The 14,358-nt window shown below is 49.8% G+C and overlaps 1 protein-coding gene across 1 annotated transcript in view; it reads left to right on the forward strand.

Annotated features, from left to right (window-relative positions):
* The first annotated feature begins 11 nt into the window (after positions 1-11).
* Positions 12-14,358, forward strand: part of slc38a6 (solute carrier family 38 member 6) — an 86,520-nt gene continuing 72,173 nt past the window's right edge. Inside the window, exon 1 of the mRNA XM_072491897.1 lies at positions 12-132. Coding sequence (XP_072347998.1) covers positions 79-132 — 54 coding nt within the window. The 5' untranslated portion in view covers positions 12-78. The remainder of the gene's footprint in view (positions 133-14,358) is intronic.

The raw sequence follows: 14,358 nt of genomic DNA on the forward strand, positions 1-14,358 counted from the left end.
GACGCCCGTCCATCACGTGCCGGTGGGGTGGTGTCTGTTCTCTGTGTATGAGAGAGAGAGAGGGGGACAGCGGCAGCAATGATGCGGAGCGGCAGCGAGCAGGGTGAAGAGTCAGCCTTGATCCCGAGAGACGTGAGTCTGTTTAACGTGGCAGTGTGAATTTGTTGTGTGTGTGGAAAGACCCTGTCCGCTGTGGACACATTCTCTGCCCTTCCCGCCGGTGCAGGTAGGGACTGGTGGGGTAGGTAAGGCTGGTGATGGGCTGAGCCCTTTGGTCCTCAGTGACTGGGAATTCGTTCCGTTTCTCAAATCATGTTGAACCTGAGGGTGTTTTAAATGAGAGGTTGAAAATGGGCTGAGAATTAATGGGATGGGATGGGGGAGGGTGCTGTACTATGCATGACAGGTGAGCTGGGTGTGTGTGGTGTACTGTATATGACAGGTGAGGTGGGGGTGTAGTGTTCTGTATATGACAGGTGAGGTGGGGGTGTACTGTATATGACAGGTGAGGTGGGGGTGTACTGTATATGACAGGTGGGGTGGGGGTGTACTGTATATGACAGGTGGGGTGGGGGTGTACTGTATATGATGTGTGTGATGTATTGTCTATGACAGGTGAGGTGGGGTGTGTGGTGTACTGTATATGACAGGTGGGGTGGGGGTGTACTGTATATGACAGGTGAGGTGGGGGGGTGTAGTGTACTGTATATGACAGGTGAGGTGGGGGTGTACTGGATATGACAGGTGGGGTGGGGTGTGTGCTGTATATGACAGGTGGGGTGGGGGTGTACTGGATATGACAGGTGGGGTGGGGTGTGTACTGTATATGACAGGTGAGGTGGGGGGGTGTAGTGTACTGTATATGACAGGTGAGGTGGGGGTGTACTGGATATGACAGGTGGGGTGGGGTGTGTACTGTATATGACAGGTGAGGTGGGGGGGTGTAGTGTACTGTATATGACAGGTGAGGTGGGGGTGTACTGGATATGACAGGTGGGGTGGGGTGTGTGCTGTATATGACAGGTGGGGTGGGGGTGTACTGTATATGACAGGTGGGGTGGGGGTGTACTGTATATGACATGTGGGGTGGGGGGTGTACTGTATATGACAGGTGGGGTGGGGGTGTACTGTATATGGCAGGTGGGGTGGGGGGTGTACTGTATATGACAGGTGGGGTGGGGGGTGTACTGTATATGACAGGTGGGGTGGGGGGTGTACTGTATATGACAGGTGGGGTGGGGGTGTACTGTATATGACAGGTGGGGTGGGGGTGTACTGTATATGACAGGTGGGGTGGGGGGTGTACTGTATATGACAGGTGGGGTGGGGGGTGTACTGTATATGACAGGTGGGGTGGGGGGTGTACTGTATATGACAGGTGGGGTGGGGGGTGTACTGTATATGACAGGTGGGGTGGGGGGTGTACTGTATATGACAGGTGGGGTGGGGGATGTACTGTATATGACAGGTGGGGTGGGGGGTGTACTGTATATGAGGCATTGTCAAACTCGGGGGCGTGACCCCCGTGGGTCACGGGAGGGTCACGGCGCTCCCGATCGCGCAAATCTGCACGCAACAGCCGCAGCATGCAAGCGGCCTTCAAATTGGCTCCGAACATGTAAAAAAAAATGCGGCCGCTCTGAGCATGTGTGCCAGATCATCGGCACATACAAACGGTCGCAGCTTTTTGTTTTACAAGTCCTGGGGGTTTTATTCATTTAATTTTAATTTTTTTCATTTATTTTATTCATTTAATTTTAATTTAAAAAAAATAAGTTTGGGGGGATTTATTTGATAAAATTTTAAAGGAAAAAAATTCAGAACTTTGGACAAATGGCGACTCCATATTCTCCGACACCGGAACGCTTCACCTTCATCCAACAGGTTCCATTGAAGGAGCGTGTACGAGGGCCAAAGGGACCCCAAACCATTTCCTCCATTTTTGTCAGCAGCAAACAAGGTAAGAGAAAATGGTGGGTCGTGCAGGTCGGCCAGAGTGGATCGCGAAGGTCGGACAGCGTGGGTCGCGAAGTTTGTCCGGGTTGGGTCCCGTTGGTTGGCCGGTTGGAAAAACGGGTCCCTGGAAAAAAAGTTTGAAGACACTGCTGTATATGACAGGTGAGGTGGGTGGGTGTGGTGTACTGTATTTGACAGGTGAGGTGGGGGGTGTGTGCTGTACTGTGTATGACAGGAGGTGGGTGTGTGTGCTGTATTGTGTATGATAAAGGGTGGGGGGTGTGCTGTACTGTGTGTGACAGATGGGGTGGAGGGGTCCTGTACTGTGTGTGACAGGTGGGGTAGGGTGTGTGTGCTGCACTGTGTGACAGGGGCTGAGGGGTGTGCTGTACTGCGTATGACAGGGGATGGGGGGTGTGCTGTACTGCATGTGACGGGGTGGGGGGGGTGCTGTACTACATGTGACAGGTGGGGTGGGGGGGTACTGTACTGCATGTGACAGGTGGGGTGGGGGGGGTGCTGTACTGTGTGTGACAGGTGGGGTGGAGGGGTGCTGTACTGTGTGTGACAGGTGGGGTGGAGGGGTGCTGTGTTGCGTGTGACAGGTGGGGTGGAGGGGTGCTGTGTTGTGTGTGACAGGTGGGGTGGGGGGGGGTGTTGCGTGTGACTGGTGGGGTGAGGGGTGCTGTGTTGCGTGTGACAGGTGGGCTGGGGGGGTGCTGTGTTGCTTGTGGCAGGTGGAGTGGGGGGGTGCTGTGTTGCGTGTGACAAGTGGGGTGAGGGGTGCTGTACTGTGTGACAGGCGGGGTGGGGGTGCTGTACTGTGTGTGACAGGAGGGGTGGGGGAGGCTGCGGTACTGCGTGTGGGGTGAACCTGATAGGTTGTGGGGAGGTTCCTGCAATCGTATCACCAGGGCTGCAACAAGTGCCTGAACATTTGGACAAGTGACTGCTGACCAAAGAGAATCAGCATGAAAGGGCCAAATTTGATGACTTGCACTTTTTTTTTTAGAGCGTCCCTCATCTCGTGAATAGGGAAGTGTCCTTCAGGCTCCCAAAAGGCATTTCACACAGCAGATTATGAGCAAAATTGTAAATTGAGTTACTGACTTTGGTTTTGGAAGTGTTCCATTTGATCACATGATACCAGATCACTCGATGTCAGATCACATGATGCCTTTGAGTTTTAACAGTTGGACCTTTTCTCGTTGTGCATCTTTACTTGTGGCCTTCTACCAGCAACTATTGTTAGAAGTTCAGGAGGCCACCTGCGAGCAGGTGAAGTAGGGAAATAAGGTGGAGGAATGAGTTGCAGATGTTGGATGAACTTTGATTCCATCAATACAACTGATAGAGGCGCAAAGAAATTGTACTTGTAACATTGGGTAACACATCACTTCCGGTCGTGGCTATGAAGGAGTAAGTCGCACATTTGGTGGCTCCCGCTCGGATCGGACTTTTGGACCTTTTCCTCCGATTTTCTACAGGACTTGAACTTTAAAACTGAAGACATGGAGAGAAGGACTAGAAGTGCTTGTAAAGGCAGAAACAGAAAGACAGAGAAGGCTTGGGCTGAAGCTGCAGCGGGAGACAGCATGGCGGAAGACCGGACCTCTGGTTTGTCGACCCAGCGTCAACGGAGCAGCTGATGCAAGTTATTCAGGAAGGCTTTGCTAAGCCGAAACAGGACTGCTTGGACCCAATAAAAGAGTCGATTGAGAGGCTGTAGCTTAGATTGGACGCCCAAGATCGGGTGATCCAGAAGGTGGAGAAGGCGCTGGCTGAGCAGGAGGAACATCAAACTGCGGTGGAGTTGGAGGTGGGGATGCTGAGAGACCAGCAGAAGAAACTCCTGGAGAAGGCGGAGGACCTAGAGATAGGTCCCGCCGGCAGAACTTGAGAATCGTTGGGCTCCTGGAGGGGTCCAAAGGAGCGGACGCTGGGGCATACATCGCAGATATGTGTGAGAAGCTGCTGGGGGATGGGGCATTCTCCCGACCCTTTGAGGTGGACAGGGCTCACCGAGCACTTGCGAGGAAGCCACGAACGGGAGACCCCCGAGGGCAATGGTGGTGAGATTCCACAGGTACTTGGAAATGGAGCGCATTCTACAGTGGGCCAAGTAGACACGGAGCTGGAAGTGGCACAATGGTATCCTGCAGGCCTGCTAAGACCTGAGTGTGGAGGTGGCTAGGAGAAGAGCAGGCTTCAACCAAATTAGGTCGATCCTTTTTAAGAAAAAGGTGAAGTTCGGACTGTTGTATCCGGCCCGTCTCTGGGTCACGTACGAGGAACAGCACTTTTATTTCGAGTCACCTGAGGATGCGCTGGACTTCGTGAAAAGGAAAGGACTGGTGGTGGACTGAGAACTTTTGAACTTTGCTGCAGCGTTCATGTCTTTTTTTCTTTTCGTTTCTCTGTTCTTTAAAAAAAGTTTCTCGTTTTTCGTTTTGTGGAAGCTGTTTGTAATGCCTTCTGTATTGATTTGGGACCAGTGGCAGAGCTGAGTGAGTTAAGGTTTGCACTTGCACTGTTGGGGGATGGAGGTGTGCTTGTTTAGATTTTGGTGTTTTTCTGTTGGGCAATTGTGGTGGATTGTTTGATGTTGGAGTATGTTTGTTTGAGGGGGGGGGGGGAACAATAGGTGGGAGACTATCCGGCGCCAGGGATGGGATCCACCTAGCTAGCTGGGCGGGCTAGCTCACGGAAGCGCAGTGGGGTGTGTGCATATATTCGGTTTATCAAAGGGGTTGGGTTACAGAGTGTTGTTACTAGGGGGGGGGAAATGTCTGCTGACGAGGGAGGGACTTGGGCCAAGGGACAGAGTGGAGGTTGGGGGTGGAGGCTGCCTGGGGGCGAGGCGGTGGAGGCGCGGAGCATGGGCTGGAGGCGGGCCCAAAAAAGGGGATGGCTGATCGGCGAAGGGGGGGCACAATGAGCCCCCCAACTAGGCTGACCACCTAGAATGTTCAAGGGTTAAATGGGCCGGTCAAGAGGGCACATGTGTTTGCGCATCTTAGGGGACTGAAGGCGGACGTGGCAATGTTGCAGGAGACGCACCTTAGAGTAGCTGACCAGATTAGATTGAGCAAAGGCTGGGTCAGTCAGGTCTTTCACTCGGGACTGGATTCAAAGACTAGAGGGATCGCGATCCTGATCAATAAGCAGGTGGTGTTTGAGGCGGGTAGAATAATTTCGGATGTGGGAGGTCGGTACATTATGGTCAGTGGGAAACTGGAGGGGGTGCAGGTGGTATTCATAAATGTATATGCGCCAAATTGGGATGATGTGGAGTTTATAAAGAAGATGCTGGCGAAGATACCGGACCTGGACTCACACAGTTTGGTCATGGGAGGGGACTTTAACACCGTTATTGACCCTAGCTTGGACCGGTCAAGCTCAAAAACGGGCAGGGTGCCAGCAATGGCAAAGGAACTAAAAGGTTTTGTGGAGCAGATGGGGGTGGGGGGGTGGATCCATGGAGATTTGGACCGCTGAGGGTGAAGGAGTTCTCCTTCTACTCACATGCATAAAGTGTACTCCCGGATCGATTTCTTCATTTTGAGCAGGGCCTTACTGGCAGGGGTGGTGGACACTGGGTACTCGGCGATCACAATCTCAGACCATGCTCCGCACTGGGCTGACCTGCAGGTTAGTAAAGACCGTGACCAGCGCCCGCACTGGAGGTTAGATGTGGGACACTTGGCTGGCGAAGGGGTGTGCGAGCGGCTGAGGAAATGTATTCAGAACTACCTGCAGGTCAACGACACGGGGGAAATTTCAGCAGCGATGGTCTGGGAAGTAGTGAAGGCGGTGGTCAGAGGGGAGCTGATCTCGATACGGGCCCATAGGGAGAAGGTGGACAGGGCAGAGACGGACCGACTGGTTAAGGAGAATACTACAGATCGATAGGAGGTATGCGGAGACCCCAGAGGCAGGGCTTTTAAGGGAACGGTGGAGGCTACAGGCGGAGTTCGGCTTGTTAACCACCGGAAGGGCAGTGGAGCAGCTGAGAAGGATGAGGGGAGTGATCTATGAGTATGGAGAGAAGGCCAGCAGAATGCTTGCACAGCAGCTTAGAAAGAGGGGAAAGCCTGGGAGATGGGGAAAGTAAATGACGGAGATGGGAACCTGGTTGGAGATTCAGCAGGGGTGAATAAGGCATTTGGGGATTTCTACAGTAGGCTGTATAGATCGGAACCCCCTACTGGGCTGGAGGGGATGAGGCACTTCTTGGTGGGGCTGAATTTCCCAAAGGTGGATGGGGAGCTGGTAGAAGGGCTGGGGGTCCCGATCGGGTTGGAAGAGATAGTGGAGGGTCTGAAGGCCATGCCGGCGTGCAAAGTCCCGGGGCCGGATGGATACCCAGTGGAGCTTTATAAAATGTTCTCTGGGATATTGGGGCTGGTGTTGATGAGGATGTTCAATGAGGCAAGGGAAAGAAGGGCGCTGCCCCAATGATGTCACAGGCCACTTTTTCGCTGATTCTGAAGCGGGACAATAACCCGGAGCTGTGTGTGTCCTTGAGGCCGATATCCCTGTTAAATGTGGACGGCAAAGTGCTGGCCAAAATTTTGTCCTCTAGGATTGAGGATTGTGTTCCGGATGTTATTGGGAGGACCAGACTGGGTTTGTTAAGGGCAGGCAGTTGGTGGCCAATGTAAGAAGGCTGTTAAATGTGATCATGATGCCCCCGGAAGGTAGGGAGGTGGACTTAGTGATCGCATTGGATTCCAAAAAGGCTTTTGATCGGGTAGAATGGGATTATCTGTGGGAGGTACTGGGACGGTTCGGATTTGGGCGGGGCTTTATTGACTGGGTCTGGTTGCTGTATCAGGGTCCTGTGGCAAGTGTACGGACGAATAGGCCAACATCGGACTATTTTAGACTGCACCGGGGGATGAGCCGGGATGCCCCCTCTCCCCACTGCTGTTTGCGCCAGCTATAGAGCCGTTGGCAATTGCTCTGAGAGCCTCAAGGGGCTGGTCCAGGGGGGGGTGGAGCACCGAGTCTCGCTTTATGCAGATGGCCTGCATCTGTATGTATCGGACCCATTTGAGGGGATGGAAGAAATCCTGAGGATTCTAGGGGAATTTGGCCAGTTTTTGGGGTATAAGCTAAATATGGGGAAAAGTGAGATGTTTGCGGTCCAGGCGAGGGGACAGAAGAGGCGATTGGGGGAGCTGCCGTTTAGATTAGTAGGGGGAAGCTTTAGTTACCTTGGCATTCAAGTGGCGCGGGAATGGGACCGGCTGCATAAATTAAATCTGGCCTAGCTAGTAGACCAAATGAAGGCCGATTTTCGGAGATGGGATGCGCTCCCGTTGTCATTAGCTGGGAGGGTGCAGACGGTGAAGTTGACGGTCTTCCTGAGATTCCTGTTTGTGTTTCAATGTCTCCCCCATCTTTATTCTGCGGTCCTTTTTTTAAACGGGTCACCAAAGTGATCTCTGGCTTTGTTTGGGCAGGCAAGACCCTGTGGGTAAGGAAGGTAATGCATGAGCGGAGTCGGGGAGAGGGCGGGCTGGCACTGCCAAATTTTAGTAACTATTACTGGGTGGCTAATATAGCCATGGTCAGGAAGTGGGTGGTGGGGGAACGGTCGGCATGGGAGCGTATGGAGGCGGCTTCGTGCATGGGCACCAGTTTGGGGGCGTTGGTAACTGCGCCTCTCCCGTTCCCGCCGGCAGGGTACTCCACTAGCCCCGTGGTGGTGGTGGCCCTGAGAGTCTGGGGGCAATGGAGGCAGCATGTGGGAGCAGAGGGAGCATTGGTCTGGTCCCCAATCTGCAATAATCACCGGTTTGCCCTGGGAAGTATGGATGGGGGGTTCCGGATATGGCGGAGAGCAGGGATTGAGAGGATGGGGGATATGTTTATAGAGGACAGCTTTCCGAGTATGAGGGCGCTGGAGGAGAAGTTTGGGTTGGCGGGGGGAAACAAATTCAGGTATCTGCAGGGGCGGAACTTCCTTCGTAAACAGGTGTCAACCTTCCCGCTCCTACCGCTAAGGGGGATTCAGGACAGGATAGTTTCCAGAGGGTGGGTAGGAGAAGGGAGCGTCTCGGACATTTGCAAGGAACTTGTGGGGTCAGAGGAGACACAGACCGAGTAGCTGAAGCACAAGTGGGAGGAGGAGCTGGGAGGAGAGATAGAGGATGGTCTATGGGCGGACGTGTTGAGTAGAGTCAACGCATCCGCAACATGTTCCAGGTTCAGCCTGATACAATTTAAGGTCGTTCACTGGGCTCACATGACAGTGGCCTGGATGAGCAGATTCTTTTGGATGGAAGACAGGTGTGCAAAATGTGCGGGAGGACCAGCAAATCATGTCCACGTGTTCTGGGCATGTCCGAAGCATAGGGGATTTTGGCAGGGGTTTGCAGATGTCATGTCCACGGTGTTAAAAACAAGGGTGGCACCGAGTCCAGAGGTTGCGATTTTCGTGATGTCAGAAGACCCGGGAATCCAGGAGGAGAAAGAGGCAGACGTTCTGGCCTTTGTTTCCCTGGTAGCCCAGAGACGGATACTATTAGCTTGGAGGGAATCAAAGCTCCCGAAGTCGGAAACCTGGCTATCGGACATTACTAGCTTTCTCTGTTCGGAGAAAATCAAGTTCGCCTTGAGAGGGTCACTGTTAGGGTTCGCCCAGAAGTGGCAACCGTTCGTCGACTTCTTCGCGGAAAATTAATCGTCAGAAGAAGGGGGGGTGGTTAATAAAGGTGGGACCTGTAAGGGAGGGAGACGGCATTTGCACTATGTTTATAGTTTCATGTACATTGTTTATTTTGCTGTTGTTATAATATCAAAAAATACCTCAATAAAATGTTTATTTAAAAAAATTTCCCTCGTAAATTAACATTAATGCAATAGTTCACTGTACTATATGTAACTAATGATAGCTACTTTAACAAAGGCAGGATCTCTTGTATTGCACCAATTGCAGTCGGGCTTCCCAGTGCCATTTTTATTAACAGGCCTGATTCTTCTCTCCCCTACTCTTTGGATGATGTGGACTTGGGTTATGTATGAAGGTGCTGGATTTGAAATGGTAGATGATCTATACTTTGTGAGAAAACTCTTCAGCACAGGCCTATCTGAACGAAAGCAAGCAGGCATATGGTGCTGAACTGACTTTGGAGCAATCATTTCTTTTTTTTTTTTAAAGTATTTTTATTGGTTTTGTCATTATTCACAATAACATGTTGTGTGCAATATATAATAGCGTTAAATATCAATATACAGCCAGAAAGAAAGAAGAGGGAAAAAAAGACACAAACGGGGTCTGCAATTTGGTGTGTACAACAAAGAAAAAGTAACCAGGAAACAAAATCATGTGGGGCAGACAATTGGTTATGTTACTCCGATACGATGCGGATGACAAAGTTATGGTCGGGTGGTTAATGGTGAGGTTGAGTATCTTGGGTTACAGGGAGATATAGACAGAATGGCCAAATGGGCAGAAAGGTGGCAGATGGAATTTAATCCTGAAAAGTAGGTGATGATACACCTTGGAAGGAGTAATTTGACAAGGAAGTATTCAAACTTAATAACACTGGGAAGTTCCGAGGCACAAAGGGACCTTGGTGTGTTTGTCCATTGATCTCTGAAGGCAGAAAGGCAGGTTAATAGGGTGGTGAAAAAGGCAAATGGGACACTTGCTATTATCAATTGAAGCATAGATTACAAAAGCAGGGATGTCATGTTGGAGTTATATTGAACTTTGGTGAGGCCACAGCTGGAGTACTCTGTGCAATTCTAGTCGCCACATTATAGGAAGGATGTGATTGCACTGGAGGGGTGTGCAGAATAGAACAAAGAAAATCATAGCACAGGAACAGGCCCTTCGGCCCGCCAAGCCCGTGCTGACCATGCTGCCCGACTAAACTACAATCTTCTACACTTCCTGGGTCCGTATCCCTCTATTCCCATCCTATTCATGTATTTGTCAAGATGCCCCTTAAATGTCACTATCATCCCTGCTTCCATCACCTCCTCCGGCAGCGAGTTCCAGGCACCCACTACCCTCTGTGTAAAAAAAACTTGCCTCGTACATCTACTCTAAACCTTGCCCCTTGCACCTTAAACCTATGCCCCCTAGTAATTGACCCCACTACACTGGGGAAAAGCCTCTGACTATCCACTCTGTCTATGCCCCTCATAATTTTGTAGACCTCTATAAGGTCGCCCCTCAATCTCGGTCGTTCCAGTGAGAACAAACCCAGTTTATTCAACTGCTCCTCCTAGCTAATGCCCTCCATACCAGGCAACATCCTTGTAAATCTCTTCTGCACCCTCTCTAAAGCCTCCACATCCTTCTGGTAGTGTGGTGACCAGAATTGAACACTACACTCCAAGTGTGGCCTAACTAAGGTTCTATACAGCTGCAACATGACTTGCCAATTTTTATATCAGTGCCCCGGCCAATGAAGGCAAGCATGCCGTATGCCTTCTTGACTACTTTCTCCACCTGTGTTGCCCCTTTCAGTGCCTCGTGGACCTGTACACCTAGATCTCTTTGACTTTCAATACTCTTGAGGGTTCTACCATTCACTGTATATTCCCTACCTGCATTAGGCCTTCCAAAATGCATTACCTCACATTTGTCCGGATTAAACTCCATCTGCCATCTCTCTGCCCAAGTCTCCAAACGATCTAAATCCTGCTCTATCCTCTGACAGTCCTCATCGCTATCCGCAATTCCACCAACCTTTGTGTCGTGTGCAAACTTACCAATCAGACCAGTTACATTTTCCTCCAAATCATTTATATATACTACGAACAGCAAAGGTCCCAGCACTGATCCCTGTGGAACACCACTAGTCACAGCCCTCCAATTAGAAAAGCATCCTTCCATTGCTACTCTCTGCCTTCTATGACCTAGCCAGTTCTGTATCTACCTTGCCAGTATCTACCCCTGATCCTGTGTGACTTCACCTTTTGTACCAGTCTACCATGAGGGACCTTGTCAAAGGCCTTACTGAAGTCCATATAGACAACATCCACTGCCCTACCTGCATCAGTCATCTTTGTGACCTCTTCGAAAAACTCTATCAAGTTAGTGAGACACGACCTCTCCTTCACAAAACCATGCTGCCTCTCACTAATACGTCCATTTGCTTCCAAATGGGAGTAGATCCTGTCTCTCCAGTAATTTCCCTGCCACTGACGTAAGGATCACCGGCCTGTAGGTCCCTGGATTATCCTTGCTACCCTTCTTAAATGAAGGAACAACATTGGCGATTCTCCAGTCCTCTGAGACATCACCTGAAGACAGTGAAGATCCAAAGATTTCTGTCAAGGCCTCAGCAATTTCCTCTCTAGCCTCCTTCAGTATTCGGGGTAGATCCCATCTGGCCCTGGGGACTTATCTACCTTAATATTTTTCAAGACGCCCAACACCTCGTCTTTTTGGAAATGTTACCTAAGGAGGTTGGATAGGCTCGGATTGATTTTGCTGGAGAAGAGAAAATTGAGGGACATGGACAGGGTGGATAGGGACCTGCTGTTCTCCTTAGTTGAAGGATCAGTTACAAGGGGACACCAGTTCATGGTGAGGGGCAGGACATTTAGGAGGGATTTGAGAAAAACCTTTTTTGCCCAGAGGGTGATGACTGACTGCAATGCACTGCCTAGGAGGGGGGTTGAGGCAGGTTGCTTCACATCCTTTAAAATGCACTTGGATGAGCACTTGGAACATCATGACATTCAAGGCTATGGGCCAAATGCAGGCAAATCGGTGCAGACTCAATGGGCCAAAGGGCATTTTCTGTACTGTATTATTGTGATACGGAACCTCTGTACAGGTATGGCGCCACCTGTTTGCAAGCCCACGGTGGTCAGCCACCACCTCCGTATAGCTTTACTTCGGTCTTCTCTGCCTCTTGGCACTAAAACACACCAGGAGTCGACCGAGTGTGTTTTGTTCTTGCCGTTGTGGTCACCTCCCTGTGTGACCTCTCCCTTTGTCTCTCCTGGTTCCCCTTTCCTGCTTGCCCTGTGTTTCCTCTGATGTCCACTAGCGAACAAGGCTCCACCCTTATCCCACAATCTTGAACATAGCCTGGAAGAAGGCTGTCCAATATCCAACAAGTCTCTTGGTTGGTTACAGAAAAGGCTTCAAAACGTTTCTTTCCCCTGTAGATGCCTTTCAAATCAAATGTATTTCTTACTGAGGAGCCTATCAAAACAGGTTTTCTTGAGTCAAAGAATGAATAGTTTACTAGTTACTAAAGCTTAAGAAAATTAATAAATTACATGACGACATGCATGCACATATCAGAAGGAGGAAAGTTAGACTCCAAAAATAAGAGGGAGAAGAATATATGTCTAAGTTCTTTGCTTGTCCATGAGGCATAGATTGTGGAACTTTGTGGCCATTTGAAGTTAGGGGGTTTTGGGTAGGAGTCTGGAGCTTACTTTGTTCAGGTCTGCACTCTGATGAAGACACTCCATCTTCAGAGAGATAACTTTCCAGCTCTTTTCTAACGGGGCTTCAAATGACTGAACTAATTTCTGTCTCCATTGATCTAGCAATCCCAGTTTTTTGATCTTTCATCCCAGAAATGTCTTGACACATTTTTGAGATATAAATTACCAGGAAGGAGGAATTGTTTCATCCTCTCCTGGAGATTTTGAGTGTTTGGTGGGATGTTACTGGCTGAGTAGCAGTTGCCACTGTTGTCCGGAATTAGTGGGTTAAAGATCCAGCACTCTAGAGCAGCACGGTGGTGCAGTGGTTAGCACTGCTGCCTCATGGCGCCAAGGGCCCGGATTCGATCCCAGCCCAGGTTACTGTCCGTGTGGAGCTTGCACATTCTCCCCATGTCTGCATGGGTCTCACCCCCACAACCCAAAGATGTGCAGAGTAAGTGGATTGGCCATGCTAAATTGCCCCTTAATTGGCAAAGTCCAGCACTTTACATTTTCAATGTTTTGTAAGGGCCACAAAGAATCCAGCACGAGTTTAAGGATACAAAGTAATAACATTTATTTACAATAATATATATATATATTCTGCACACTCCTTCCTGCTGGTTCCTAAACTGGCCAGCTGTATTTATACATGGAGTTTACTAATGGTTTCTCCGCCCCCCCCCCTCATTGGGGAAGCTCATACTCCCACAGGATTGTGGGATTGTCATTAGTCCCCAGCCAATGGTAAGCAGGCAGGTTATAACACAATGCCTTTTAAAGTGTTTCTGTTTGAAGTGAATCTTGATGTCACCCACCACCCTGCCACGTTCTGTGAAATTCCATGTAACAGGTCTGCAATGCAACCTGCATGGGCTTTCCAGAGAACTAGGCTTTCCAGGGAAACTTTGCAGTATCAGCCATCAGGTGATTCATGACAGCTATTTTTTTTATCAGTGTCTTTTGTACTTTTTTAAAAAGAAACGGGTCTTCTTTAAAGAGTTCAATATGTTGGTAGTTAGCTACTGAAGTTGTAGGTAGCTCTTGGTTAGTTTCCTGTTATGACCATGTCCAAATTTGCACTTAACAAAGATGACAACAGTCATTGTGTAGATGGTGATGAGAAGGAAATGAAATGAAAATGAAAAAGGACATAGATTACATAAATAGGTAAAATTGTGAAAAGTAGATTACGTAAATAGGTAAAATTGTAAATTTCAATGTGGGGCAAGTGTAAGGCTATTTGCTTTTGAACTAAGAACACTATAGTGATAGGGGATTCAATTGTAAGGGGAATAGACAGGCGTTTCTGCGGACGCAAACGAGAATCCAGGTTGGTATGTTGCCTCCCTGGTGCAAGGGTCAAGGATGTCTCGGAGCGGCTGCAGGGCATTCTGGAGGGGGAGGGTGAACAGCCAGCTGTCGTGGTGCGTATAGGCACCAACGATATAGGTAAAAAACGGGATGAGGTCCTACAAGCTGAATTTAGGGAGTTAGGAGTTAAACTAAAAAGTAGGACCTCAAAGGTAGTAATCTCAGGATTGCTACCAGTGCCACGGGATAGTCAGAGTAGGAATGACAGGATAGCTAGGATGAATACGTGGCTTGAGAGATGGTGCAAGAGGGAGGGTTTCAAATTTCTGGGACATTGGGACTGGTTCTGGGGGAGGTGGGACCTGTACAAATCGGACGGTCTGCATCTGGGTGGGATCGGAACCAATGTTCTCGGGGGGGTGTTTGCTAGTGCAGTTGGGGAGGGTTTAAACTAATGTGCCAGGGGGATGGGAACCGATGTAGGAAGTCAGTGGGGACAGAAACAAAAGGCAGGAAGGGAGAGTGTGTAAAGCATGACCAGAGAAAGCAGGGCAGAGAGCAAGGAAGGTCTACATTAAACTGCATTTATTTCAATGCAAGGGGCCTGACGGGCAAAGCGGATGAACTCAGGGCATGGACGGACACATGGGACTGGGATATTATAGCTATGACTGA

Source organism: Scyliorhinus torazame, chromosome 2 (genome assembly GCF_047496885.1).
Source record: "Scyliorhinus torazame isolate Kashiwa2021f chromosome 2, sScyTor2.1, whole genome shotgun sequence".
NCBI lineage: Eukaryota > Metazoa > Chordata > Chondrichthyes > Carcharhiniformes > Scyliorhinidae > Scyliorhinus > Scyliorhinus torazame.